This window comes from Heptranchias perlo, chromosome 1, assembly GCF_035084215.1.
Source record: "Heptranchias perlo isolate sHepPer1 chromosome 1, sHepPer1.hap1, whole genome shotgun sequence".
NCBI lineage: Eukaryota > Metazoa > Chordata > Chondrichthyes > Hexanchiformes > Hexanchidae > Heptranchias > Heptranchias perlo.
Window position 1 is genome coordinate 188,775,300 of NC_090325.1, and position 25,553 is coordinate 188,800,852.

The 25,553-nt window shown below is 44.5% G+C and overlaps 1 protein-coding gene across 6 annotated transcripts in view; it reads right to left on the bottom strand.

Moving 5' to 3' along the window:
• fam13a (family with sequence similarity 13 member A) overlaps positions 1 to 25,553 on the bottom strand; it is a 239,323-nt gene that overhangs the window by 134,038 nt on the left and 79,732 nt on the right. For 5 of the 6 annotated variants that reach the window (XM_067994462.1, XM_067994461.1, XM_067994460.1 and 2 more), the window contains 2 exons: positions 23,294 to 23,441; positions 6,791 to 6,889 (listed from right to left, as the gene is read on the bottom strand). In XM_067994462.1, the coding sequence (XP_067850563.1) occupies positions 6,791 to 6,889; positions 23,294 to 23,441 (247 nt within the window). The remainder of the gene's footprint in view (positions 1 to 6,790; positions 6,890 to 23,293; positions 23,442 to 25,553) is intronic. The other variant, XM_067994464.1, reaches the window with a different exon arrangement.

The window sequence follows — 25,553 nt, forward strand, 5'->3', positions numbered from 1 at the left end:
AAGGCAAAACAGCTTACCTGTGTTTCCAGAATCAGTATTCATACAGTTTTAATTTAACCCTTCAAGTACTGGATTGTTGGCAGCATAAATCAAAATGAACATGAGGCAAATTCAAAGTGGCATGGCTCCATAAATTACCGCGGTTGCCCGATTTTTCTTCCCACCAGCGCACTTTGGTCACTTTGGGCCACAGCAGTTGAGAGAGTGGACAACCTCTCAAGCCAGACTTCCCACCAATGCCAGTCTAAGGCAGGTGCTCGGAAGTGGTTGCAAGAGGCCTGGGTAGACTTTCCCTCCTGAATGTTCCCTCCCCAGCCCTTTGTTGAGTCGTTGACCTATGCTTGGTGCTCTCCACAGCTAGGGGACTTGGAGGATTGAGCTTGCAGTGCAACTCGCTCGTCCTCGTGAGTTTTCTTTCGAATTCATTCTCGGAACGTGGTGCGTCGCTGGCAAGGCCGGCATTTGTTGCCCATTCCCTAGTTACCCTGAAATGATGGTGGTGGGCCTCCTTCTCGAACCGCTGCAGTCCGTGGTGAAGGTGCTCCCACAACGCTGTTAGGTAGGGAGTTCATAGAGGTTTGATACAACTGAGTGGCTTGCTAGGCCACTTCAGGGGGCAGGTAAGAGTCAACCACTCTGATGTGGGAATGGAGTCACATATAGGCCAGGCTGGGTAAGGATGGTTTCCTTTCCTAAAAGACATTAATGAACCAGTTGGGTATTTACGAAAATCCGACAGCTTCATGGTCACTTTTACTAGCTTTTTATTTCCAGATTTTTAAAAATTGAATTCAAATTCTCAAACTACCACAGTGGGATTTGAACTCTTATTCTACTACATTATTACTCCAAGCCTCTGGGTTGCTAGTGCAATAACATAACCGTTACACTACCATATCCACTACATTAGTGCTAACATCCTGGATCATCTTGCCACAACTGCTTTAAAGTTAGACGCCTAAACTCCTGGAGAGATTGCTACAGTCGTCTTGTTATCTTCACAACTGCAAAACTAAACTTTCATTAAGTGATCCTGAGAGACTTGTGCCGAGTCCACGGACAAATTCCTGATTTGATATGTGAGGTAGATCAACTTGAGCTCATCCAAAACTCTGCTGCCCGTATCCTAACTCATACCAAGTCCCGTTCACCCATCACCCCTGTGCTCGCTGACCTATATTGGCTCCCGATCCAGCAACACCTCGAATTTACAATTCTCATCCTTGACTTCACATCGCTCTATGGCTCGCCCCTCCCTATCTCTGTGACCTCCTCCAGTCCTGCAACCCTCCGAGATCTCTGCGCTCCTCCAATTCTGCCCTCTTGCGCATCCCCGATTTTAATCGCTCCACCATTGGCGGCCGTGCCTTCAGCCTTAAGACACTACTTAAAACCTGCCTCTCTGACCAAACTTTTGGTCACCTGTCCTAATACATGGCTCGGTGTCAAATTTTGTCTGATAACGTTCCTCTGAAACGCCTTGGGACTTTATACTACGTTAAAGGCACTATATGAATGGCAGTTGTTGTTGTTAATGGTCAAACCCTAATACATTGCTTCATACCAGGGACTGATTAACAGACTTAAATGTAAGTAGCCAAGGTAATCATGCCTGAATGAGGTACGCAGAACTTATTGAACAGCTGCTGGAGTTTGCCGGAAATCAGAGGAGCTTTTCAATCGGTAAATGCAGGGGATTAAGTAATTGAGACAATCGCACCTCAGTGCGAAGAGTTTATCGAACAGCTGGGTTGGCCTGGAATAGTTGGCGCTCTTAATATATTGTAAGTGGCGCCATTGTAACTGATGCCTATGGTGATGGAAAGTGGTTAATTGCCCAGTATAGAATTATAGAACGATACAGCACAAAAGGAGGCTTATTCGGCCCATCGTACATCTGCTGGCTCTTTGAAAGAGCTATCCAATTAGTCCCACTCCCCTGCTCTTTCCCCATAGCCCTGCAAATTTTTCCAGTTCAAGTATTTGTCCAATTCCCCTTTGAAAGTTACTACTGAATCTGCTTCCACCTCCCTTTCGGGCAGTGCATTGCAGATCATAACAACTCGTGGCGTAATTTTTTTTTCCTGATGTCGCCTCTGGTTCTTTTGCCAGTTACTTAAATCTGTGTCGTCTGGTTAACGAACCTTCTGGAAACAGTTTCTCCCTATTCACTCTATCAAAACTCTTCATGATTTTGAACACCTCTATTAAATCTCCCCTTAATCTTCTCTGCTCTAAAGAGAACAACCCCAGTTTCTCTAGTCTCTCCACGTAACTGAAGTCTTTCATTCCTGGTACCATTCCAGTAAATCTCCTCTGCATCCTCTCTAAGGCCTTGACATCCTTCCTAAAGTGTGGTGCCCAGAATTGACCACAATACTCCAGCTGGGGCCTAACCAGTGTTCTATAAAGTTTTAATATAACTTCCATGCTTTTGTACTCTATGCCTCCATTTATAAAGCCAATGATCCCATATGCCTTTTTTTAAACAGCCTTCTCAACTTGTCCTGCCACCTTCAAAGACTTGTGTGCGTACACCCCCAGGTCTCTGTAAAATTGTACCATTTAGTTTATATTGCCTCTCCTCATTCTTCCCACCAAAATGCATCACTTCACACTTCTCTGCATTAAATTTCACCTGCCATGTGTCTGCCCATTTCACCAGTCTGTCTATGTCCTCCTGAGGTCTGTTACTATCCTCCTCACTGTTTACTAGATTTCCGAGTGTCATCTGCAAACTTTGAAATTATATCCTGTATACCCAAGTCCAGGTCATTAATATATATCAAAAATATATATCAGTGGTCCCAACATCGACCCCTAGGGGACACAACTGTACGCTTCCCTCCAGTCTGAAAAACAACCGTTCACAACCACTCTCTGCTTTCTGTCCCTTCGCCAATTTTGTGTCCACGCTGCCACTGTCCCTTTAATCCCATGGGCTTCAATTTTGCTGACAAGTCTATTATATGATATTTTATCAAAGGACTTTTGAAAGTCCATGTTCACAATATCAACCACACTACTCTCATCAACCCTCTCAGTTACTTCATCAAAAGACTCAATCAAGTTAGTCAAACATGACTTGCCTTTAACAAATCCATGCTGGCTTTCATTTATTAATCCATATTTTTCTAAGTGCCAATTAATTTTGTCCTGGATTATTGTCTCTAAAAGTTTCCCCACCACCGACGTTCGGCTGACTGACCTGTAGTTGCTGGGTTTATCCCTCTCCCTTTTTCTGAACAGGGTGTAACATTTGCAATCCTTCAGTCCTCTGGCACCATTCCCCATATCTAAGGAGTTTGGAAGATTGTGGCCAGAGCCTCTGCAATTTCCACCCTTACTTCCCTCAGCAACCTAGGGTGCATCCCATCCAGACCTGGTGACTTTTCTACTTTGAGCGCTGCCAACTTTTTAAGTTTCTCCTCTTTATCTATTTTTATCTTATCCAATTTCTCTACTACCTCCTCCTTACTGTGACATTGGCAGTGAAGATGAGAGGATCTCCGTTTTGGACTCAAATCGGCCCCACCCTTCCTTTGACTACCCTTCTACATGTTTATAAAAGACTTTATATTAGGTATGGATGGTTGCCCTCCATAACAACAACAACTTGCATTTATATAGCGCCATTAACGTAGTAAAATGTTCCAAGGTGCTTCACAGCAGCGTTATCAAACAAAATTTGACAACAAACCACATTAGGAGATATTAGGACACTTGGTCAAAGAGATAAGATTTTAAGGAACGTCTTAAAGGAGGAGAGAGAAGTAGAGAGGTGGGGAGGTTTAGGGAAGGAATTCCAGAGCTTAGGGCCTAGGCAGCAGAAGGCGCGGTGTGGGTTTGTGGCGAACATTCGGAATTGAATCTGCCCGAAAGTGGACCATCAAACAGGATCTCAGCTGCTTCACTAGCCTCCATCCAGTCCTTCAATTAAAAATAAGCATGGAAGGGGCAGTATACCAGAACTATGGCAATGGGATTCAGAGGATCGACTTCATTAAGCAAGCTTCCGATATTTTAAATTATTATTATTGAGAAATCAATGTGAAGGATGAAGAGCCTAGGGCCAAGGAGATGATGCAGCTCGCCATCAAGACCAGAAAGAACAAATAAAGAGGAGATAAATCAGAAAGTATCGATCAGGTAAAGTTTGAAGGCAAAGAGCCCTTTGGCACAAATAGCTGACTAAATGGCCTCCTTCTGTGCGGTAAGATTCTATAAAATCGTAAATTCATTCTTCTACGATTCACTAGATTCATTTACAGCGCCACTACAGGCAGCAATCGGAGCATTCCTTACTTCATCCAAAGCAGTTTAATAGACTTGTCGAACAGAACTTCCCACCTCTAAAGCCATGGTGGCTGTGTCCTGAGGGACAGTTTAAGGGCCTCAGCATTGTTTCAAACAGTTTCTCCTAATTGATGTGAAACTGGAAGGCCTATAATCAAATGCCTCAACCCTTGTAGATATGAATTATATTTGCCATCTTCCAATCCTCCTGGATCTGCCTGAGTCCAGAAAGCTCAGAATCAGTCAGGGGATCAATCACCACACGCGCAACCGACTCAGAGCGTCGCAAAATCTCGCCCAGTGTGACTTTTGTTTCCTTTCTTTGCAGCTCTAATGTCTTTATTTGCATTTGAGGAAATATGTAGGACTGGAGCCAGCTATGTGGAATAGAACGCCGCTTGCCTTATTGTTCAACAAGTTAGAGGAGACTCACAGCCCACGTAGGGGGACAGAAACAATTCATATTGATCACCACACTCTGATCTTCTTATATTTACAGACTATTTAACTTGCTGTTATAACAGGTATTTGAACAGATTGGAGCTGTGATGTCTGTTTCAATGAGGGGGTCTTGTTTACCTGGTCTGATAGCTCTCCTTTATCCTGAAAATGAATGAATGGCTCATGATAGCTCTCTCGAAGGCTACCCTAATAACTCTGAGTCCTGCTTAGGAACAGGAGTAGGCAATTAAGCCTCTTGAGTCTGCACCGCCATTCAAATTAGATCACGGCTGATCTGTACCTCAACTCCATTTACCTGCTTTAGCTCCATATCCCTTGATAACTTTACCCGACACAAATCTATCTATCTCAATCTTGAAAGCTAGAATCGACCCCCAGTCTCCACAACCTTTTGGGGTGTGATAATTCTAGATTGCAACTACCCTTTGTGTGAAAAAGTGCTTCCTGATTTCGCTCCAAAATGACCTAGCTCTAATTTTAAGATTATATCCCTTCATTCTCGATTCCCCCACTAGTGGAAATAGTTTCTCTGTATCTAGCCTATCGAATCCTTTTAATATTTTGAACACCTCAATTAGATCCACCCCTCAATCTTCTATATTCAAGGGAATTCAAGCCAAGTGTATGCAACTTGTCCTCATAATTTAGCGCTCTAAGCCCTGGTATCATTCTGGTGAATCTGCACTGCATCCCCTCCAAGGCCAAGATAGCCTCTGATTGGTTTAATTGCGCAGGATACCGTTTGATCTTCCATTTATCAGCTTAAGACGTGACCCTGTGAGCGAAGTAATCACGTGGGTGGTGGACATCTCCGAGGTGAGCTGAGGACCACGAAACCTTGACCTTCGGCCTTCCTGTAGTCAGGTTCCACTTCCGACGAACGAGTCTACCGCACCGAGCCCTTGTGATAAACCTGGGGCAGCCGTCGCACGGCGGTGGAAGGCAGGACAGACCGGCGTCACAGGCTGAGCTCAACTTTAATGCCAAGAGCTGCGGTTGGATGGCGACTGGTTGAGGGGGTGGGGGGGGGGGTGTTGGAGGTCGACCGGAAGTCAGTCTGATCAGTGTGGACCACAGTGCGCCCCCGCACAAGATGGCATTGGTGAAAAGAGGCACAAGAGCTTTGTAGACTGAAACTACATAATAACCCTGGTAAAACTTGGCCTAACTTTGAAAGAGCTTCTTCTCTATGAGCTTTGTGAGTTTGAACAGTTTATCAACAATCAGAAAACCCATAAATTGCCACTGCAAACTTGGCAGCCAACAGAGAACTGGTGTTGGTCATACGAGATAAAGAACTAAGGGCCCAGCCCAGAAGAAGGATTTTTACACAGCAGAGTGTGAGAAAAATCGTTCTGCCACTCAGCCTCTCAAATGATCTTTCCCCATGGGGTAACAGCAATATCCTACTTGAATGTGGAGGGTGAAAGATTGAATAAATATCTTCAATATTCGCGATTGCCCAAAGTAAATATTAAAATAGTCAAAAATACCTATGTGTGGCGGAACCTATGCTGATGATTCCCGAACCGTAGCCCATTAAGCAGAAGCCAGGCATTTTCCCACGGGGAGGTGGGGTGAAGGAAAATCAAGAGGGCACTCATCACCAGGGCACTCCCATGTAAATTTCTAGCAAGGGCATTGGTGAACCATTGGGAGCACATCTGTCAGCTGCCACTGGCCTGGGAGGACATCTGTCAGCCACCGCTGGCTTGGGAGCACATCTGTCAGCCACCGCTAGCTTGGGAACACATCTGTCAGCCACCACAGGCTTAGGAGCACATCTGTCAGCCACCACTTGCTTGGGAGGACATCAGCCAGCCACCACTGGCTTGGGAGGACATCAGCCAGCCACCACTGGTTTGGGAGCACATCTGTCAGCCGCCACTGGCGTGTGGCCAGCAGCGGTCGGGAAAGGATGGGAAAAATCAGCTGAGAGACAGGAAATCACGCCCACGCAGAACATAAAACAAAACAAGAACAAAGCCGCAAACTCTAGATTGTTCAGTACATCACTGCAGATGATGCAAACCTTCTTTCTCTTTGGCAGTGGTCTTGTTACTTCAGCGGTTAAATCACTTGGCGGCACTGGGCAGGGCCTGACTGTGAAGGACACGTCACCGTAGGCTTCCTGCAGAAATAGTTTTGAGAGAGAAAGGGTAATTAACTCAAAGTATTCCGAAACCGTAAGTAGAAAAACTTTGAGCCAACTAATTACATGAAATAAATTACATTGAGCTTGGAGCTTCACCAGGTTTAGGCGGAGGCCAAGGAAAAACACGTAATACAATCAAAACCAGGTGAGATCGTAAAATTCGCGTTCACAATAAAAAACTTAGAATGTACGCACTACCTTGAAGTTACAGCATTTATATGAGGGAAAGAGGGGAGGGGGTGGAATGGTTCAAATCCCAACGTTTCACCTTTTGTAACCTACTATATATTTCAACTCAGTCCTAAGGCAGTGGGCAGGAGATCAGTCGAGGCTCGCAACTGTAAATCTTCCAAGCGTGCAATGATTCAACGTTCTGAGTAGCCAAATACATAAAAGAAAAATATTTTACTGCTGCTCAAAATGTCATTATTGCACCACATTGCTGGCTCCTCTTTAAAATGTTTACCACACATAGCGACTAGCAACCGATGTGAAATGCTTTTCCAATTATATGTGTTTGGCGGCCTTTCAATTGGTCCTTTTGAATACGTTTTTATAACTTTGTTATGAGGGCTTATTGGAAACCTGTTGGCTGTACTAACTCCCAAGTCGCACAGACTAACAAAAAACATTACAGAAGTCAAGCCATAATCTAACTAAATTTCTAAGTGTGACAATCTACCAGAGAAAGTCTCAAGCGTTAAATTATTCATCTGATATTCAATTCAGCAGCAACTCCCAAACCCGTGACCTCCACCACTTTGAGGGACAAGGGCAGCAGATGCATGGGAACACTGTCACCTCCAAGTTCCCCTCCAAGTCACATACCATCGAGACTTGGACGTATATCGCTCGTTCCTTCATCGTTGCTGGGTCAAAAGCCTGGATCTCCCTGCCTAACAGCACTGTGGGAGCACTTTCACCACACGGACCGCAGCGGTTCAAGAAGTTGCACCACCGCCTTCTCAAGGGCAACTAGGGATGGGCAATAAATGCCGGCCTTGCCAGCGGTGCCCACATCCCGAGAATGAATAAAAAAAAGCTGAGTTGAGGGAGTAGTACAGATATGGGCTGGACTGCAATGCACTGCCTTCAAGTCTACACCATATTCTCTTGTGATCAAATCTACAATATTCTGGCAGCAGCAAAAGTGAAGGAACTTCATGTTTTTTTGTTATCTTGTTATATCTGCCTTTTAAGTAGAAAATGCCGAGACTGGGTTGGAAATGAGACAAGTCTCCCTCTCCTCAGCCGTATGGTGAGCAGAAAATGTCCCCTTTGCCCTCAAAAATGACAATGACTATGTGCAACCTCTGCAACAATCCTCTGTTGTTAATCACAAATTCATAAAGTGCCATTACCTTGACATCAGAGCATCTACAGGAGGAGAAGGGCTGAAATCCTGACCTTTTATGACCGACTATAGGTTTCTTTATTTTATTATTCATTCTCGGGACGTGGACGTTGCTGGCAAGTCCGGCATTTATTGCCCATTCCTGGTTGCCCTGAGTAGTGGTTTGATACAACTGAGGGCAATTAAGAGTAAAGCACGTTGGTGCGGGACTGGAGTCACATATAGGCCAGACCGGGTAAGGGCGGCAGGTTTCCTTCTCTAAAGGACATTAGTGAACCACTTGGGTTTTTACGACAATCCGACAGCTTCATGGTCACGTTTACTGATCCCAGTTTTTTATTTCCAGATTTTTAAAAAAAACTGAATTCAAATTCTGTAGTGGGATTTCAACTCTCGTTCTCTGGATGATTATCCCAGGCCTCTGGATTACTAGTCCAGTGATATAATCACTACACTACCGTACCCTTACTCAACACAGTCCAAACAGCAGTTAGTCTATAGCAAAGAGCAGTTGGTACGACCCACAGAGTTCCAATAACCTTCATAAGAAAGTTATAGAAAAGAAAGTGTTCAGAAGGGCTGATTAAAAGGCGGCCAAAGACTGGAGTAGACATTGTGTGGAAAAAATATTTCCTATAAACTTCCAATGTGTGGTAAACAATATAAACGGGGAACAGCGCTGTTACACAACAAGACACAACATTTTTAGTGCCAGTTTACAGATAGTGACTTGGCAATATACTGCTTTTTGCAGACCGGCAATATGATCAAAGCTGTCCTGTTTCATGATGGGGGCGTGCTGAATTATAAAAGGGTTATATTGCTAAACTAAGAACAGCTGTGTCGCACGTTGCATTGTTCCCAATGTTTGTTTAAAGGAATTATTACAGTAGAGACCTCCCATTTCAGGCGGTCACTGGTCAACCTAAAATCTGAATTGTAAAATCAAAAGGCCCGATTTTAACCCTCTGTGCCCGACGAGAACTGGGACGCGAGGGAAGGGGGGAGGCGGTTAAAACTCTTGCAGCAATCCATTCACCGAATCCTCGCCATTTTAACAGGCGCGTTCCAGCCAGCCAGTGAGGCCTTCGCAACAAGCAGGCGAGGGCCTGATTAAGATGCAAAAGTCGGGGTCTGATGCCATCGCTTGGACCCCGACTACATCTCAACACTTGACGGCTGCTTTCGGTGCCCGTTGCCGGCCTCACCAGGAGCACCGGGGGCACGAAGGAATGGCAGGGCCAGAAGGCCAGAAGAGGGCCGAAAGGACGTTTAAAAAAAAAGGTTTCCCTCCGGGCCCCACATGGAAACCTGGGGCCCCGGGCTTCCATCTCCCGGCCTCAATCATCTAACCGCCCCCCCCCAACTCCCGGCCACCCACACCACTTATCTGACTGCCGGGAACCGTTCCCATTGGTCCCTGGCCGCGGCCTCAAGGCAACAAAATGTCGGCCTTGCGATGCCCATAATCCCCTGAATAAAAAAAGTCAGTTTGAGTTCCAGCTTCCAATGCTGCAAATCACTCCACTGCAAATGACAAAGGATGAAATAAACTGCAGCTCGCCCAAGAATAGGGCAAATTACGACTGCAGGTGGAAATAAAAATTCACACAAAGTATTCCGTCTTCTCACGATAGAATTTACAGCGCAGCAAGGGGTCATTCTGCCCATCGGGTCCGTGCCGGCTCTTTGCTAGAGCTAATCTGACAGCCCTGCCTCCCTGCTCCTTTAGAGAGACGTTGGCCGTGAATTCACTCGGAGCCGCTCCCCCTCCGCCGCTGTAACGTCGCCAGACGTGCAGCAGAAACCCCGCTTACGCGCGCAAACGCGGTTTCCCACTGCGCCTCCGGTGAAGGTACAGCGTGAGGAGTGGGAGGAGGCTACGAGGGAATTCCCGGCCAGCGTGCGTCCGCACAACGTGTGGGAACGAATTCGACATCTGGCACGGGGAGTGGGGAGGTGACTCATTAAACCAGGACACACAAGGGATCGTGCACATCCCTTCATGCTCAATTATCCCGTCGTAACCAGAGTTTCCGACTGATTTGCCAAAGACGCTGCCTCAAGACAGTCCAGGTACTTTTTGCAGAATATAATCTACCACCGAAGGCCTCAGATCGCAAGAGACAATTCGAAAATGTTTTCGCGCTTGCCTGCCCCCGTTCAAAAAAAAACACTGCAGCTATGATTTATGGAGCCACAAGGAAGATTCGGACTCGTGGATAATTTGAAGAACAAACCTTCCAATGGAATGAAACGGAATCCTGAAATTATATGTGCTTGCGAGAGCGGAGACAGTAAGCTGCTTACGTACAGACACAATACAGATTCCCCATTACTATTTCAAGTACTCTGCCAAAAGAACAGAGAGACCGAGGGGGTATGAAACATTGTGTGATATGGAATTCAAGGTTTTGAAGTACTGGATGTCCTCAGGTGTATTTAACTTCGACCAAGGCTTCAAAAACAAGACCAGGAGACCAGCACAGATGTAAATCCTCCTCCCTACAGATCTGAAAAGGAATGTGAATGTGCCCATGGCGGAGCTGGACAGGCTCGTCCTACACTCGGGTCTCACGAAACGTAGAAACCCCATTCTCTTTCTGATACACAGACCTGTGCTGATTCACAAGTTCCAAGACAGCATAATGGACGTGCTGAGGCAGCTTTTAGATATTCCATTAGAGAGATTCCACACGGCAGCCTGAAGATCATTTTGTTTATATTTTCTTCCACGTAACAGGAACTTTTCCCAGCCTGTCATACACTGGATCGTAGCTACATTGCCCCTCAAAGGCGAGATGCTTTTATATGGCAAGGTGATAAACAGACGGACAGACTTGCATTTATATAGCGCCTGTCACATCCTCAGCACGTCCCAAAGCTCTTTACAGCCAATTAAGTATTTTTTTTTGAAGTGTAGTCACTGTTGTAATGTATAAAAGTAGCAGCCAATTTGCGCATAGGAAAGTCCCACAAACAGCATGAGATAATGACCAGATAATCTGTTTTAGCGATGTTAGTTGTGGGATAAATATTGGCCAGGACACCGGGCAGAACTCCCCTGCTCTTCTTCAAAATAATGCCTTGGGATCTATTACGTTCACCTGAGAGGGCAGACGGGGCCTCGGTTTAAAGTCTCATCCGAAAGACGGCACCTCTGACAGTACAGCACTCCCTCAGTACTGCACTGGGAGTCAGCCTGAATTATGTGCTCAAGTCTCTGGAGTGGGACTCAAACCCACAACCTTTTGACTAAGAGGTGAAAGTGTTACCAACTGAGCCACGACTGACACCTTAAAACAGATTCCTTAATAAATTCATTAATACACTTAAGAGGAACCCATTAACTATGGATTGCCCTCAGCTCACAGTGGACACTTCCATAGTAGATAACATTTTACATCTAGACAAAGTGTGGGGATTGTTTCAGCTTTAAGATCCCATAGTCACAGGAGACCAAGAAAGGTTCCTCTTGATGAATCAAATCATAAAATTGCATTTGGCTTTGCCGGACTGAAACAGTGACATTGAAAAGATCTTCAGCTCAATCAAGAAAGTCGCAGAAATACATAGAAATATCTGTTTTAAGGTGTTAGCCGTGGCTCAGTGGTAGCACTCTCACCTTTGAATCAGAAGGTTGTGGGTTCAAGCCCCACGACAGCAATTTGAGCGCATAATCCAGGCTGACACCTCAGTGCAGTACTGAGGGAGTGCTGCACTGTCAGAGGTGCCATCTTTCCAATGAGACATTAAACAAAGATTTTGTTTACCCGCTCATGTGGACATAAATGGCATGGAAACAGGACATTCGGCCCAACCAGTCCATGTCGTCTTTTACCCTCCAAGGGGGAATCAAGGCAGAACAGCGACCATCAATGGCGTTTGAATGACTGACCTGCCTAATTCAGGCAACCGTCCAGTAGACGGTTTACTGAAAAAAGCAAAGATTGCCTATACAAAATATAACTGAGAATTCCCAATCATCAACAAATCACCTGATCAGATGTTTGGTGAACTGCAAAATTTGGAATTACATGCAACAAATGCTTTTCAAGAGATTTTTTTTTAAAAATCGGCATGGTATTTTTTTGGTGCAGCGATTATTTAAAAGGAAATTGTGCAGCTAGCCACTAAAATTCAATCTGCAATGAGCGAGCGTAGATTAGGGCTCGGATATAGTGACACTCTGCTCCCTGCAACAGCGTGGTGCTCTGAAGTCTGAATTGGTAAAACCTCCCTGACGAGATTTGCAAATCATCCTGAAACTACTATCTTATCTCCCGAGTCTATCAGGTAAAAACAGGAAGATGTAACATCTTCACCCTGGTGGGGTTTCAGTGAGGACCTTTGTACTGGAATGGATTCCATGCTCCTTTCATAGTAAGTTGTAAGCCTAGATGGTATTTCTATTTGGAAGTGAACTGCTGTATGTGAAGAATGGACGAGCTTTGCCTCAGATATTGACAAGACAGTGTTCGATATCTGTAGTTAAATTTTAACACCATTTATATCCTGTTTACATTGCCAAGCTAGTGTCAGAGGGAACCTGACTGTAGCACGAACCTGGCTCTATAAACCTTGTTCTCCTGTCTCACACCAACTGGAAAACACACCCTTTTTTTACTGGCTCGATTCATGTCAGCATGACTTCAGCAGCAGTCAATTAGAAATCCAACCATATGCAGGGTGGTTTAATTGCTGAAGCAGTTAACTTTTTTTTTTGAGTGGAGTTGGGTGAGGACAGGGTCAGGCTCAGTTGTGTGAAGTCCCCACAGTCGAATATCCCGCTGACACTCGCTGTCTGGGCTCGCACGAGGAATAGCCACTTGGGCGAGGTACCAGAGGATGGCCGGTGCCCGCGGAACTCGTATCCTAGTTACAGTCGGCACCTTCAGGGGAGGAGGTAAGAGAGAATAAGGCAAAAATAAAGTTGCCGTCACGTTATGCCGGATGGCGGAAGTGACAAGTCTAAATCTTAAGAAAATCATCCACGATTAAACTTAAGACAGCCCGCGGTGAAATCAGTTAGACTGGGAATCTCCGTATCCCTGGGCCAATGGCTTTTTTTTTTAAGTGATGAAACGGACTCTAATGTTACAAAAAGTGCCTTAAAAGTCAAGGACAGCTTCAACCACAGAATCTTAACCTGGAGTGAAAAGAAATGCTTCGGAATTCAAAATTCTGAGGGGTTTTGATAAGGTAAATGGAGGGGGGAGCTATTTTCCATTGGTTGGTGGGTTGGTAACTTGAGCGCATCAATTTAAGATCATCACCAGAGAAATGAAGGGGAAGGTAGGGAGAAAAGGTAGGAATGGCTGACCAGAAATAGTGGGGGATAACAGAATCCATAACAGTTTTTAAAAGGGAAGGGGATAAATATTTGACAAAGAAGCATTTTAAAGGCTACGGGACAAGAGCAGAGGAGTGGGATCAATTGGATAGCTTTTTCAGAGAGTTGGCACAGCGATGAGCCAAATGGCCTCTTTTCTGTGCTGTAAAATTCTATGATCTAAAATTCTATGAGCCCACTGCTGCAGCGATTCCAACACCCAACGAATCATCGCTACCTTCTCTCCAGGCAGCGTGTGATGCTACTTCTCCCAAATGTCCAACGGCACATTCCCATAGTGAAGGCTTTCTTCCCGGTTCTCTCACAAGTGTACGAAGACTGTCCGCTGTGCAGGTGAGTTTTCTGTACGATAGGCTTTCACACGACAGAACTCAACCTCGCTGGCAAGACACGCGGGGGTAATCTGAACTTCTGCCAATAGTGTAAAATGAGCGATATATGATCGGCCGCTTGATATACACCTCTCTCGACTCTTCTTTCCAGTGAAGTCACGACAACACGCTGACAATAAAACCTGAAATACACTGTAAACTCTGAAACACATATTGCCGACTGCCGAGTTTTCCACGGGCAAATCAATCTTCTCGATTTCTGCTCAGTCCTGTGAGCAATCACTAACCATGTAGCTTGTGGTAAGACCAGCATGAAGCACGTAGCATTGCTGCACACTCTAATAGTAGAAAGACAGTGTAATGTCGTCATTACAACAATGACGACACTTCAAAAGTACTTCATTGGCTGTGAAGCGTTTTGGGATGTCCTGAGGTCAGGAAAGGCACTATATAAATGTACGTCTTTCTTTTATTTATTACTTAAACGGAGGGAAACTTCCACCATACAAAACAAAAACAGCATTTCTATTGGTTGAATTTATCTATCAACCACTGCTCACCAATTCGTCTCGTCTTTTTGAGTGCTCTTGTTTCCAGTCTCTTTAGGAATTCCAATACAAATATCATCCAGATGCATGGAGCTTTCTCTCTATCAAGGTTTTCATGTTAAAATCAATTCAAAATAAAAACCAACAGCTGTAACAGGGAATCACACTTAGGTTATACCCTAGTGTGCAGCAGGAATATGGGATGATACACAGTATGTTTCAATCCTGTACATCACCATCTGAAGGAAAGCTGCAAGGTAGTGAAATACTGAATAATTATAAATACATTAACATGATTTAGGACTGGATTGATGCAGGGTCAAATCCAGCATGATGCTAATCATTCACAGTAAACAATCCACTTCATAGCATGAGTGTAAGAGGTCTAACATTAAAAAGCGCTTCAGAAATTTACAGATGTACGAAAAAATGAATAGATGGTTATGGATGTTTAACTGATTACCATATGAAAGGTTTTTACCTCTCCATTTAACAATCTATTATTTCAGTATATGCTTTTCAAGGTGATTAACGTCATCAGGAGCTTCCAGGGTACAGGCCAGAATAACAGCAAAACATTTTACCATTGTTTCCACACAGAGTGGGCAATGATGTTGATGATTGTGTCTGTGAGTACAAATATAATTAAAATGTGAGACTAGAGAAGCTGGGATTGTTCTCCTCAGAGCAGGGAAGGTTATGGGGAGATTTAAAAGAGGTGTTCAAAATTATGCAGGGTTTTGATAGAGCAAATAAGGAGAAACTGTTTCAAAATGACCATTTTGTCACGCTTGTAGGACAGATAGAGAGAAGCTATTTCCTCTGGTGGGGGCAGTCCAGAACAGGGGGGCATAATCTTAAAATTAGAGCTAGGCTGTTCAGGGGTGATGTCAAAAAGCACTTCTCCACAAAAAGGGTAGTGGAAATCTGGAACTCTCTCCCCCAAAAAGCTGTTGAGGCTGGGCGTCAATTGAAAATTTCAAAACTGGGATGGACAGACATTTGTTAGGCAAGGGTATTAAGGGTTATGGAGCCAAGGCGGGTAGATGGAGTTAAGATACAGATCAGCCATGATCTAACTGAATGGCGGAACAGGCTCGAGGGGCTGAACGGCCTAATCCTGTTCCTATATTCCTAATTGTGCTCGTCAGGACATGTCATCTACGTGGGAGTGTCCAGACTGTTCTGCACAGTGAGCTGGTACAGGAACAATCGGAAGCAGAATGGGCAGCAAAGGGGACACAATTAATCTCAAGCGATGTAATGTTAATGGCAAGATTTTTAAAAATCTCATGGATGCTTGCATGAGCTGGTCAGTAGTAAAACATGATGGTGTCGAGCCAGGACGAGCACCAGTAGATCTTCTGAAGAGGAAATGACAACAGTAGAAACATAAACAGCAGCGCCCTGTTGATCCCAAGCAGCCTGTTTGGCTCGGTGAAATGTGCAGGAGGGTTTCTATCTCTCGAATTGGTCTTGAGTCGTTGCTCTCAACAAAGGCCGTCACCCCTGTGCTCACTGATCTACATTGGCTCCTGGACCGGGAACGACTTGATTTTAAAATTCTCATCCTTGTTTTCAAATTCCTCCATGGCCTCATCCCTCCCTATCTCTGTAACCTCCTCCAGCCCTACAACCCTCCGAGATCTCTGCGCTCCTCCAATTCTTGCCTCTTGCACATCCCTGATTTTAATCATTCCACCATTGGCGGCCATGCCTTCAGCTGCCTAGGCCCTAAGCACTGGAATTCCTGCCCTAAACCTCTCCGCCTCTCTCTCCTCCTTTAAGACACTCCTTAAAACTTACCTCTTTGACCAAGCTTTTGGTCATCTGTCCTAATACCTCCTTATGTGGCTCGTGTGAAATTTTATTTGCTAATTGCTCCTGTGATGCGCCTTGGGGCATTTTACTACGTTAAAGGCGCTATATAAATGCAAGATGTTGTTGTTGTCATCATCAAGTATGAAGGCACCACCATCGCTCATTCAACAACAACATCACTAAAACAGATTATCTGACCATTATCTCATTGGTGTATTGGGATCTTGCTGTGCACAAATTGGCTGCCATGTTTCCTACATTACAACAGTGGCTACACTTGAAAAAGTACTTCATTGGTTGTAGAGCGCTTTGGGACATCCTGTGGTTGTGAAAGGTGCTAAATATAAATGCAAGTCTTTCTTTTCTTTGACGGAACGTTCTGGAGGGTCTGGAAATAAAAGCAGTTAGGTAATGCCTCACCTGTCCGAGTGGTTATTCGGACATAAAATCCTCCTCTCCTGAAGGCTATCACCCATCCTGGAGTATGGCTTCATGGGTGCCAGTTGCCCAATGGTACTGTGCCAAGTAACTAATGTTCATCTGAGGTCCTAGATGGTGAGCATTAGCAGACCATTCAAGTATTGACAGGTGAATATCACATCCCAAGCCAGTCCTGACCTCACCCAATGTCCAGACACATGAATAGTGGACAAGGTGCCAGAGAGTGCCGAGACCCCATTAAAGCTTATGGAACTGCCATCAGATGATCAAGAGAGGAAGCCCTGAATGATCCCCTAGCCAAGGGACATTGAAGCCAATTACGGACACTCCTATGTTGCCCCAGCTGAGATCATCTAAGTCAACACAGACTAAGGATTGGCCCAAAGGTGTGTCACATTTCTACAGCACACATTATCATCCTCAAGACTATCATCTTCTTCCCCCTAATTAATGTGCCTTTAACTTTTTTAAAAGAACCATTACCATGGTGAACAGGCAATGTTGCTCAGTCAAGAGACTATCTGGAACGGCTGCTTAAACTGTACAGGTGTACGTTAAACAGGTTATTTTAAGTCAAAGGACGTGGCCCCACAGGTTGGAAATAAGCCAAGGGAATTTTAGCAATCCAAGAGAGTCTATTTCGGGACTGTCTACATTGCCCGTATTTTACTTAAAGGATTGAGGCAACTTGCAGTTCTGTCTAAACACAAAGTTGTTTATGTCTTTTCTCGAGCTCCCCACATTAATCTGACCTTGGACTAGACTTTTTGATTCCAGTTGCTTGGATTAATATGCAGGGTGCTAAACTAAAACACTAAAGCAGAGGTTAACCTTCAAAATACAACTGCCACCAGGAAAAACTGTCTGGATATCTGGATTTATTGCAATTACAGAAAGTACTGGAATTTTAGCCAATAACTGTAGAAACTGGGATTGTTCTCCATACAGCAGAGAAGGTTAGGCAAAGATTTAATAAAAGTGTTCAAAATTATGAAGGGTTTTCATAGAGTAAAGAAGGAGAAACTATTTCCACTGGCCGGTGGGTCAGTAACCAGAGGACACGGATTTAATGTAATTGCCAAAAGAACCTGAGGGGAGATAAGAAGAATTTTTTTTTTACGCAGCGAGTTGTTACGATCTGGAATGCACCGCCTGAAAGGGTGGTGGAAGCAGATTCAATAGTAACTTTCAAAAGGGAATTGGATATATATGAACAGGAAAAATTTGCAGGGCTATGGGGAAAGAGCAGGGGAGTGGGACTAATTCGATAGCGCTTTCAAAAAGAGCCAGCACAGGCACGATGGGCCAAATGGCCTCTTTCTGTGCTGTAAGATTCTATGATAACGTCACTGGTAACAAAAATAACTTAGTCATCTTTTCCCTTTAGTCTGAAAGGGCATTTTATTTGAACATATTACACTGCAATTACGGATAAACTATCTTGGAAATCTAATGAGTTAGAAAGAAGCAATGCATCCAATCTGTGGGAACATACATCTTGTTTTGAATAAATGCAGCTTTTGTTCAAACTATGTAGCTTATAAAACACCTCAGCCAACTATCTGCCGCCGTATCCAAAGACAAATCCATCCCATGGGTCCACTTCCTTGCAGCCTCTGTGCTCCAGTGATAAACAAATTCCATCCAGCTTTAATGGTCTCCGTGTCAATTACCAAAAACTTGGTCTCCAGCCAGTTGTTATATTTGTTCAAACCCCAGGAGCAGCACAATTAATTGTTTCTCAAACTGTGTCGTGTTTAAAAACATCTGTGGGAGTTTTTTTTCAGAAAACAGGTCAACATTTACGACGTGCATTAAAGATGCAAATCTGCCCAGCTGTTGGCTTTTATTTTGTGTCCATGCTCTGTCAGCTCGAAGAGGGATTATGCAACAGTACCACAAGGTATGCTACAGAGCCCCGTGAACATCGGCACTTTAAACCCACAAAGTGTGACTTATTGGAGTTTCTTTGTGCATTCAAAGAATTACATAGAAATTACAGCACAGAAACAGGCCATTCGGCCCAAAAGGTCAATGCCAGTGTTCCACATGCGCCTTCTCCCACCCTACTTCATCTAACCCTATCAGCATATCCTTCTATTCCTTTCTCCCTCGTGGGTTTATCCAGCTTCCCCTTAAATGCATCTATGCTATTTGCCTCAACTAAGCCTTGTGGTACCAAGTTCCACATTCGCACCACTCTCTGGGTAAAGAAGTTTCTCCCGAATCTCTTATTGGATTTATTGGTGACTATCTTATATTCATGGCCCCTAGTTTTGGATTCCCCCACAAGCGGAAACATTTTCTCTAGGTCTACCCTATCAAACCCCTTCATAATTTTAAAGACTTCTATTAGGCCACCCCTCAGCCTTCTCTTTTCTAGAGAAAAGAGCCCATCTATAAATCAACTCTACTGGAAGCTGTCTCTCAACGGCCCCATGACATTCTCGTTATTGGGTTACTTCGAAACGTTAATTCCTTCCCCCACTTAGTAAAAATCCAGGTTAAAGTCAACTGTGTGCAAGAACTTTCTGTCTGATGTCTCACAGTTTGACCGAATCGGAGGGAATTTACGCCGAGGTAAATCGCTCCAGATGTCGTCATTAAACAACTTTTATGTCTATTTTTCTATTTCACCACATTTTCCATCCTCCAGACTCGACTATTCCAATGCTCTCCTAGCCAGCCTCCCACCTACGACTCTCCGTAAACTTGAGCTCATCCAAAATTCTGCTGCCCATATCCTAACTTGCACCGAGTCCCGTTCATCCATCACCCCTGTGCTCGTTGACCTACATTGGCTTCCGGTCCGGCAACGTCTCAATTTTAAAATTCTCACCCTCATGTTCAAATCCCTCCAAGGCCTCGCCCTTTCCTATCTCTGTAACCTCCTCCAGCCCTACAACCCTCCAAGATTTGTGCGCTCCTCCAATTCTGGCCTCTCGTGCATCCTTGATTTCCTTCGCTCCACCATTGGCAGCCGTGCCTTCTGCTTCCTAGGCCCTAAGCTCTGGAATTCCCTCCCTAGGCCTCTCTGCCCTCCTTAAAACCCACCTCCTTTAAACTTGTGATGGGATAAATCTTGAGAATCGACCACAAAGTAGTGATTTTGGGACAGGAAAAAAAAATAACAAAATGGACTCAAAATATTTACTCCCAAAGGGCAAGTAATATTAGAACAAATAGCTCATCCTTTTATTTAATTTAAATGTGCAGAATATACATTCGGGATGGAGTGGGGACATGTTCAACTTTGTTTTCATGCTCTGTTCTAGTCTCCTTAAGCTTCTTCAACCCTGAGTGAGCACCCGTTATTGTGATCTTATGCTCTCATTCACTCCCAACCAGGATACAATGGCCCTGAAATTCCCAGTCTCCCAGTCTCTTGTCGTAACTGGAGGGAGGCTAGTGCAACCCACGGAGCCCCAGCGAGACCAAACTTTCAGGACCATTTTTGTTTTAAGACACGTGCATCAATGCCTCAATTTCGGACGTCAATGAAGTCTCAACCCCCAATTTTAGATTTCAGCACTGAAGTCCCTCATTAATTAGTGTTACATTTCTGGGGCTTTTCCACCCTTCTTAGCCTAGAATATTTCAGCTCTCGTCTCTTAGATCACTTTTATAAGGGACTCCCAACTCCCCATACCTTCAAGAGTGTCAATTCTTGCCTTGAGATTTAGGTAACATATCAACAAACAACAACATGATGTAATAAAACATCCCTAAGTGCTTCACAGGAGCGATTATCAAACAAAATTTGACACCGAGCCACATAAGGAGATATCAGGACGGGTGATCAAAAACTTGGCCAAAGAGGTAGATTTTAAGGAGCAACTTCAAGGAGGAGAGAGAGACGGAGAGGTTTAGGGAGGGGATTCCAGAGCTTAGGGCCCATGCAGCTGAAGGTACAGCTGAACACTCAAGGCAGGCTTACATCAGGGGGATAATTAGTGTGTAGGCTGTAAAATAATAATACTTCTTGGAATCTTACTGCGCAGATAGGGTTCCTGTAGGAGCTGGTGACTCTGGAATGTCAGTTAACTTGAATAGCAATGTTGGTCTTTGGACGGATGCAGTTTATTTGAAGGTGGTAGGACTGGGAGAGACGTTGGACATCACTATTAATGCAGGAGGTACGGAGAATTCAGTTGAAGAGCTCCTCTGTGAGCTACTGCAGAACAGATCGGGCTACTGGAAACTGTTGGAGCCCTGCCACCTCCTCCTCCTCATCAGCATGCTCTCCCTTATCATCTTGAAGATCCCTGTCCAATTGTGGCTTCATGTGCTGTCCCCGTTGCAGAGTTAAGTTATGCAACATACCGTAAACCACAAGGTGGCTCTGTGGGTAGCACTCTCACCTCTGGGTGAGGGTTCAAGTCCCACTCCAGAGACTTGAGCACAAAATCTAGACTGACACTCCAGTGCAGTATTAAGGGAATGTTGCACTGTCGGAGGTGCCGTCTTTTGGATGAGGCCCTGTCTGCCCTCTCAGGTGGACATAAAAGATCCCATGGCACTATTTTGAAGAAGAGCAGGGGAGTTCTCCCCCCGGTGTCCTGGCCAATATTTATCCCTCAGCCAACATCATTAAAACAGATTATCTGGTCATTATCACATTGCTGTTTGTGGGACTTTGCTGTGCGTAAATTGGCTAGTGCGTTTCCTACATTACAACAGTGACTACACTTCAAAAGTACTTAATTGGCTGTAAAGCGCTTTGGGACGTCCTGAGGTCATGAAAGGCACAATAGAAATAATACACAACTTTAAGTAAGTATATTTCTGAACAGGTCTAGCTCCTGGATTTGTCAAAGGGTTCGTGAACCAGGGATCCATTGAAGAGGCATGGTCCTCCAACGGCCATGAGAGAGGAAAGTGACAAAATCCCTCACCCAGGCAAACAAGACACGTGCTACCTGCACGATGCAACTGTGGACTGCAGCTTGCGGCATTATCTCCTGCTGTTTGGTACAACCCAGCCACATAACATTTCAGGGCTGCTCTCACCTGGACAGCCAATGACAGAGCTGTCCTTATCCTTGAAGTGGTTTCAAGGGCTGGCTGCAGGGAATGGCCAGAAATTCTCAAGGCTGAGATCAATAGATTTTTGGTAGATAAGGGTATCGAGGGATAGGAAGCAAAGGTGGGATAATGGAGTTGAGGTACAGATCAGCCATGATCTATTTAGATGACGGAACAGGTTCGAGGGGCTGAATGGCCTCCTCTTATTCCTATGTTTCTATTACGTTTTTTTTCCCTTTCTCTTCCTTTTACGAAGCCTTGTTTAAAACCAAGCAAGGACATAAAAGGTCAGCATGGCGCAATGACTTCTAATTAGCGAGCTACTGATTGATGCTGTACTCTGTAGATTTTGAAATTTTACTTGAATCCACACACGACAGGTAACCCTGACTGTGACGTTAGTTGAGCATATCTTAATTACGAGACTTGAAAGATTGACGTCGGTTTTTCTTCCTGAAAGCAACCGGGCAATTCCAAGTAACCTTGTCTATTATCACAGCTTAATATATCAACGTTACTCTCCTGACCTTGTCCTTTTCCAATAAAGACTTGGGGAAGTGGGTGGCTTAGTGCTTTTTGCTTGAGATCTGGATCCAAATCGATCCCAGGTAAGTCAGATGGAAGTCTCCTCCACTAATGATTGTCAAATATAAGCCAGCTGGCTAAGGGATAGAGAGTGCAATTATATAGCATAGCCCGCGCTATTTGGGCAATCTCACTGCAAAAGGTCGTAAGATGTCGTCAAAATACTTCACAACTTTAAGTAAGATGTGTTCTTCTGACATTGCGGTTACGGCAAAATGTTGGAGCAGAGCTGAGCGAGCTCTACTCAGTTTTGGGAGTGAGGAAAGCTGGTGACCATTTGTCAACACTATTTGGTTTTTCCAAGAAGCTAATCCAGTGCTGTGCATGTATTTGTTTCTAAATTGATCAATCTCTTCTGGTGAAGTCTCTTGCTCACCAAGGTGAGGAATATCCATGCTGGGGGGAGGCAATGACCTATCCTTTTCAGGAACCTAGTCTCAGCACCTTCTCGGGACAGCTGCAGTACATCCAACCACCGAGCAAGGCCCCCCTTCCTACTCTGCCACAGCCAACGTGTCTTGATCCCAACCTCATGAAGAACACCCTATATTGCAAAAAGGTGGCAGCCTCGTTTCCCACAGCAGCCAAATCCATCGGCCTCACGGAGTCAGAATGAAAGTTTGGTGCCAATTTGGGGCAACTTTGTGCTGTGGCCAAAAACTCAATAGGGACTGAGCTCCGACCCACAAGGGAGCCCTACTGTCAGCAAGAGGGATTTTCATCACATCAGTCCTGAGGTAAAAGGGCAATGTCATCACCCGCTATACCACCCAGCACCCTTATTGTTTTTTTTTTGTGCCTGACATTTAGAAATGATTCCTTGGGTCTCCTGAAATACTATCAACCTTCTTTTAGACTTTATTGGAATCAATATCAAGCCCGTCTTTATCTGGGCACTCTTGGAAGATCAGTTGCACTTACTTGCACAGTTATTACTTTCGTTTGGATGTCAGGTGGAGCTTCCTTCTCGTCTACATTCTCGAAGAAGACGTCATAGTTCTCCAGCAGCGTGGCCATGAGCTTGTTGGAAATATTTTGTTCCTTTATTCCTTCAAAACCGGGGGAAACGCTGCCAGGTTGAAAAAAATAAATAAAAGTTACAATATAGAATGGAACTCCGGTTATCCGAGCAATGCTTCGCCAAACTAACCTGTTAACTGAACTGACGGGATATGCCCTTTGTGTATAATTATTGTTACACTGCATGTCAGTTTGTCGGCTGAATTAATATTGTTTATTGCAATACGATATTTGAAGTAATACACAAACAGTTCATTCAATCAATAATTTATCGGAATAGTCATGCTTCCTAAGCTGTTACAGCAACAGCATCTCCCTGTATCCAAGATATGCTATCTCACTGCAGCAAGCAGTGAAGTAAAAACCTCTCTCATTGCAGTTCGATCACAGTACCATAACACTTCAGTTCAAATCATGTGATTTGATCACAAGACCATGCCATCGCCATGACAACTGTTGTCAGCAAGAAAAGAACTGCCTGTCAAAAAAAAAACTGTTCCCACAAACTCATCTTAGCTTTTTCTGCTTGTACTACGGTGTACAGATGTACTTATGTAGCACATTAGTTTGAAAGGAATACAAAAACTTGCATTTATATAGCGCCTTTAACGTAATAAAATGTCCCAAGGTGCTTCACAGGAGCATAATCAGACAAAAATAGACACCAATCCAAAGAAGGAGACATTAGGACAGGCTACCAAAAGTTTGGTCAAAGAGGAAGGCTTTAAGAAGCATCTTAAAGGAGGAGAGAGGTGGAGAGATTTAGGGAGGGAATTCCAAAGCTTAGGGGCTAGGCAGCTGAAGGCACGGCCACCAATGGTGGGGCGAAAGAACTGGGGGATGCCCACGAGGCCAGAGTTGGAGGAACGCAGTGTTCGCAGAGGGTTGTAGGAGGTTAGAGAGATAGGGAGGAGCGAGGCCACAGAGAGATTTGAACCCAAGGATGAGAATTTTTAAATCGAGGCGTTGCTGGACCAGGAGCCCATGTAGGCCAACGAACACACCGGTGATGGTTGAATGGGATTTGATGCAAATTAAGATACAGGCAGCTAAGTTTTGGATGAGCTTAGGTTTATGGAGGGTGGAAGAGTGGAGGTCGGCCAGGAGAGCATTAGAATAGCCGAATCTGGATACACCACATACACGAGGATAAAGTCTGTAAATAGGCTTATCCTAAAGCTAACTTAATATTTGTAATCGTTAGGCTTCAGAACAGAACACTGCTTTCCCTGTATTACTCTGCCGTCTCACTCAGTAATATTTACCTGAGTCAATAAAATAGTTAATTCTGGTGCAGTGAATTCTACGCTGTTATAGATAACAAATCCATCTGCCACGGTGTTGCTTCAGGTGAAACAGGGGTTAGAGACCGGGGAGGGGGTATAATCAGGCCAGAGCGTGCAGGCAAAATGGAGTCCCCCATTTTAAAGTCATTTGCGCCTTTTCTCCAAAGGTTCCACCAATCTCCCACCGAAGTTATGGCGGGACATTAGGAGAACTCCATAGAAAATTCAGAACATTCTGTCCTTATTTTAATATTTCCATTATAAATTCCTATATCCATGTTTATAATGGAAAGTGCCTATGTAAACTTGTCACGCTGTGAATGCATCCTCCTGCCAATGATGGCACTGCAGCGTCTCTGATGGGGGGAGGGAAGGTGTAATTACAATCCGACAAGATTACAGATAGATTTTAAATGTGGACACGAATTTACAATGAGAAAAGATGGCAGGGAGTGCAGCCGATGTACCATTTTTTAATATATTATAGATCGTCACTGTGAAGGTGGCTAGGTGAAGCTGTTCTCCATTTATTAAGCCGTGCAGGGCATTTAAGGGGTAATTTTCTGAGATGCTCCCTATCTATTGGAAACCCGGGCACGTGGTCCCCACGATTCTCTTACAATTTTAATTTTAATGGTTGCAAAGGCGTGGGCAGAGCTTGTCCAAAATTCCGATGTGCGCTTCTGGCAGGAAAGGCTTTCCACTGATGCCGTGGTGTTGTAAAATTAATGCTTCTGAATCTTTATAATGTAATTTCTTGTCAATCCTGGCATCTACGTCAAGCTGGCAGTCAATTTTCTCTTCTCCATTGGTTATATATTTAAATCTGTGAGGGTAATTTTAACTTTCATCACCGGGTGAGAAAGAGGTGATAG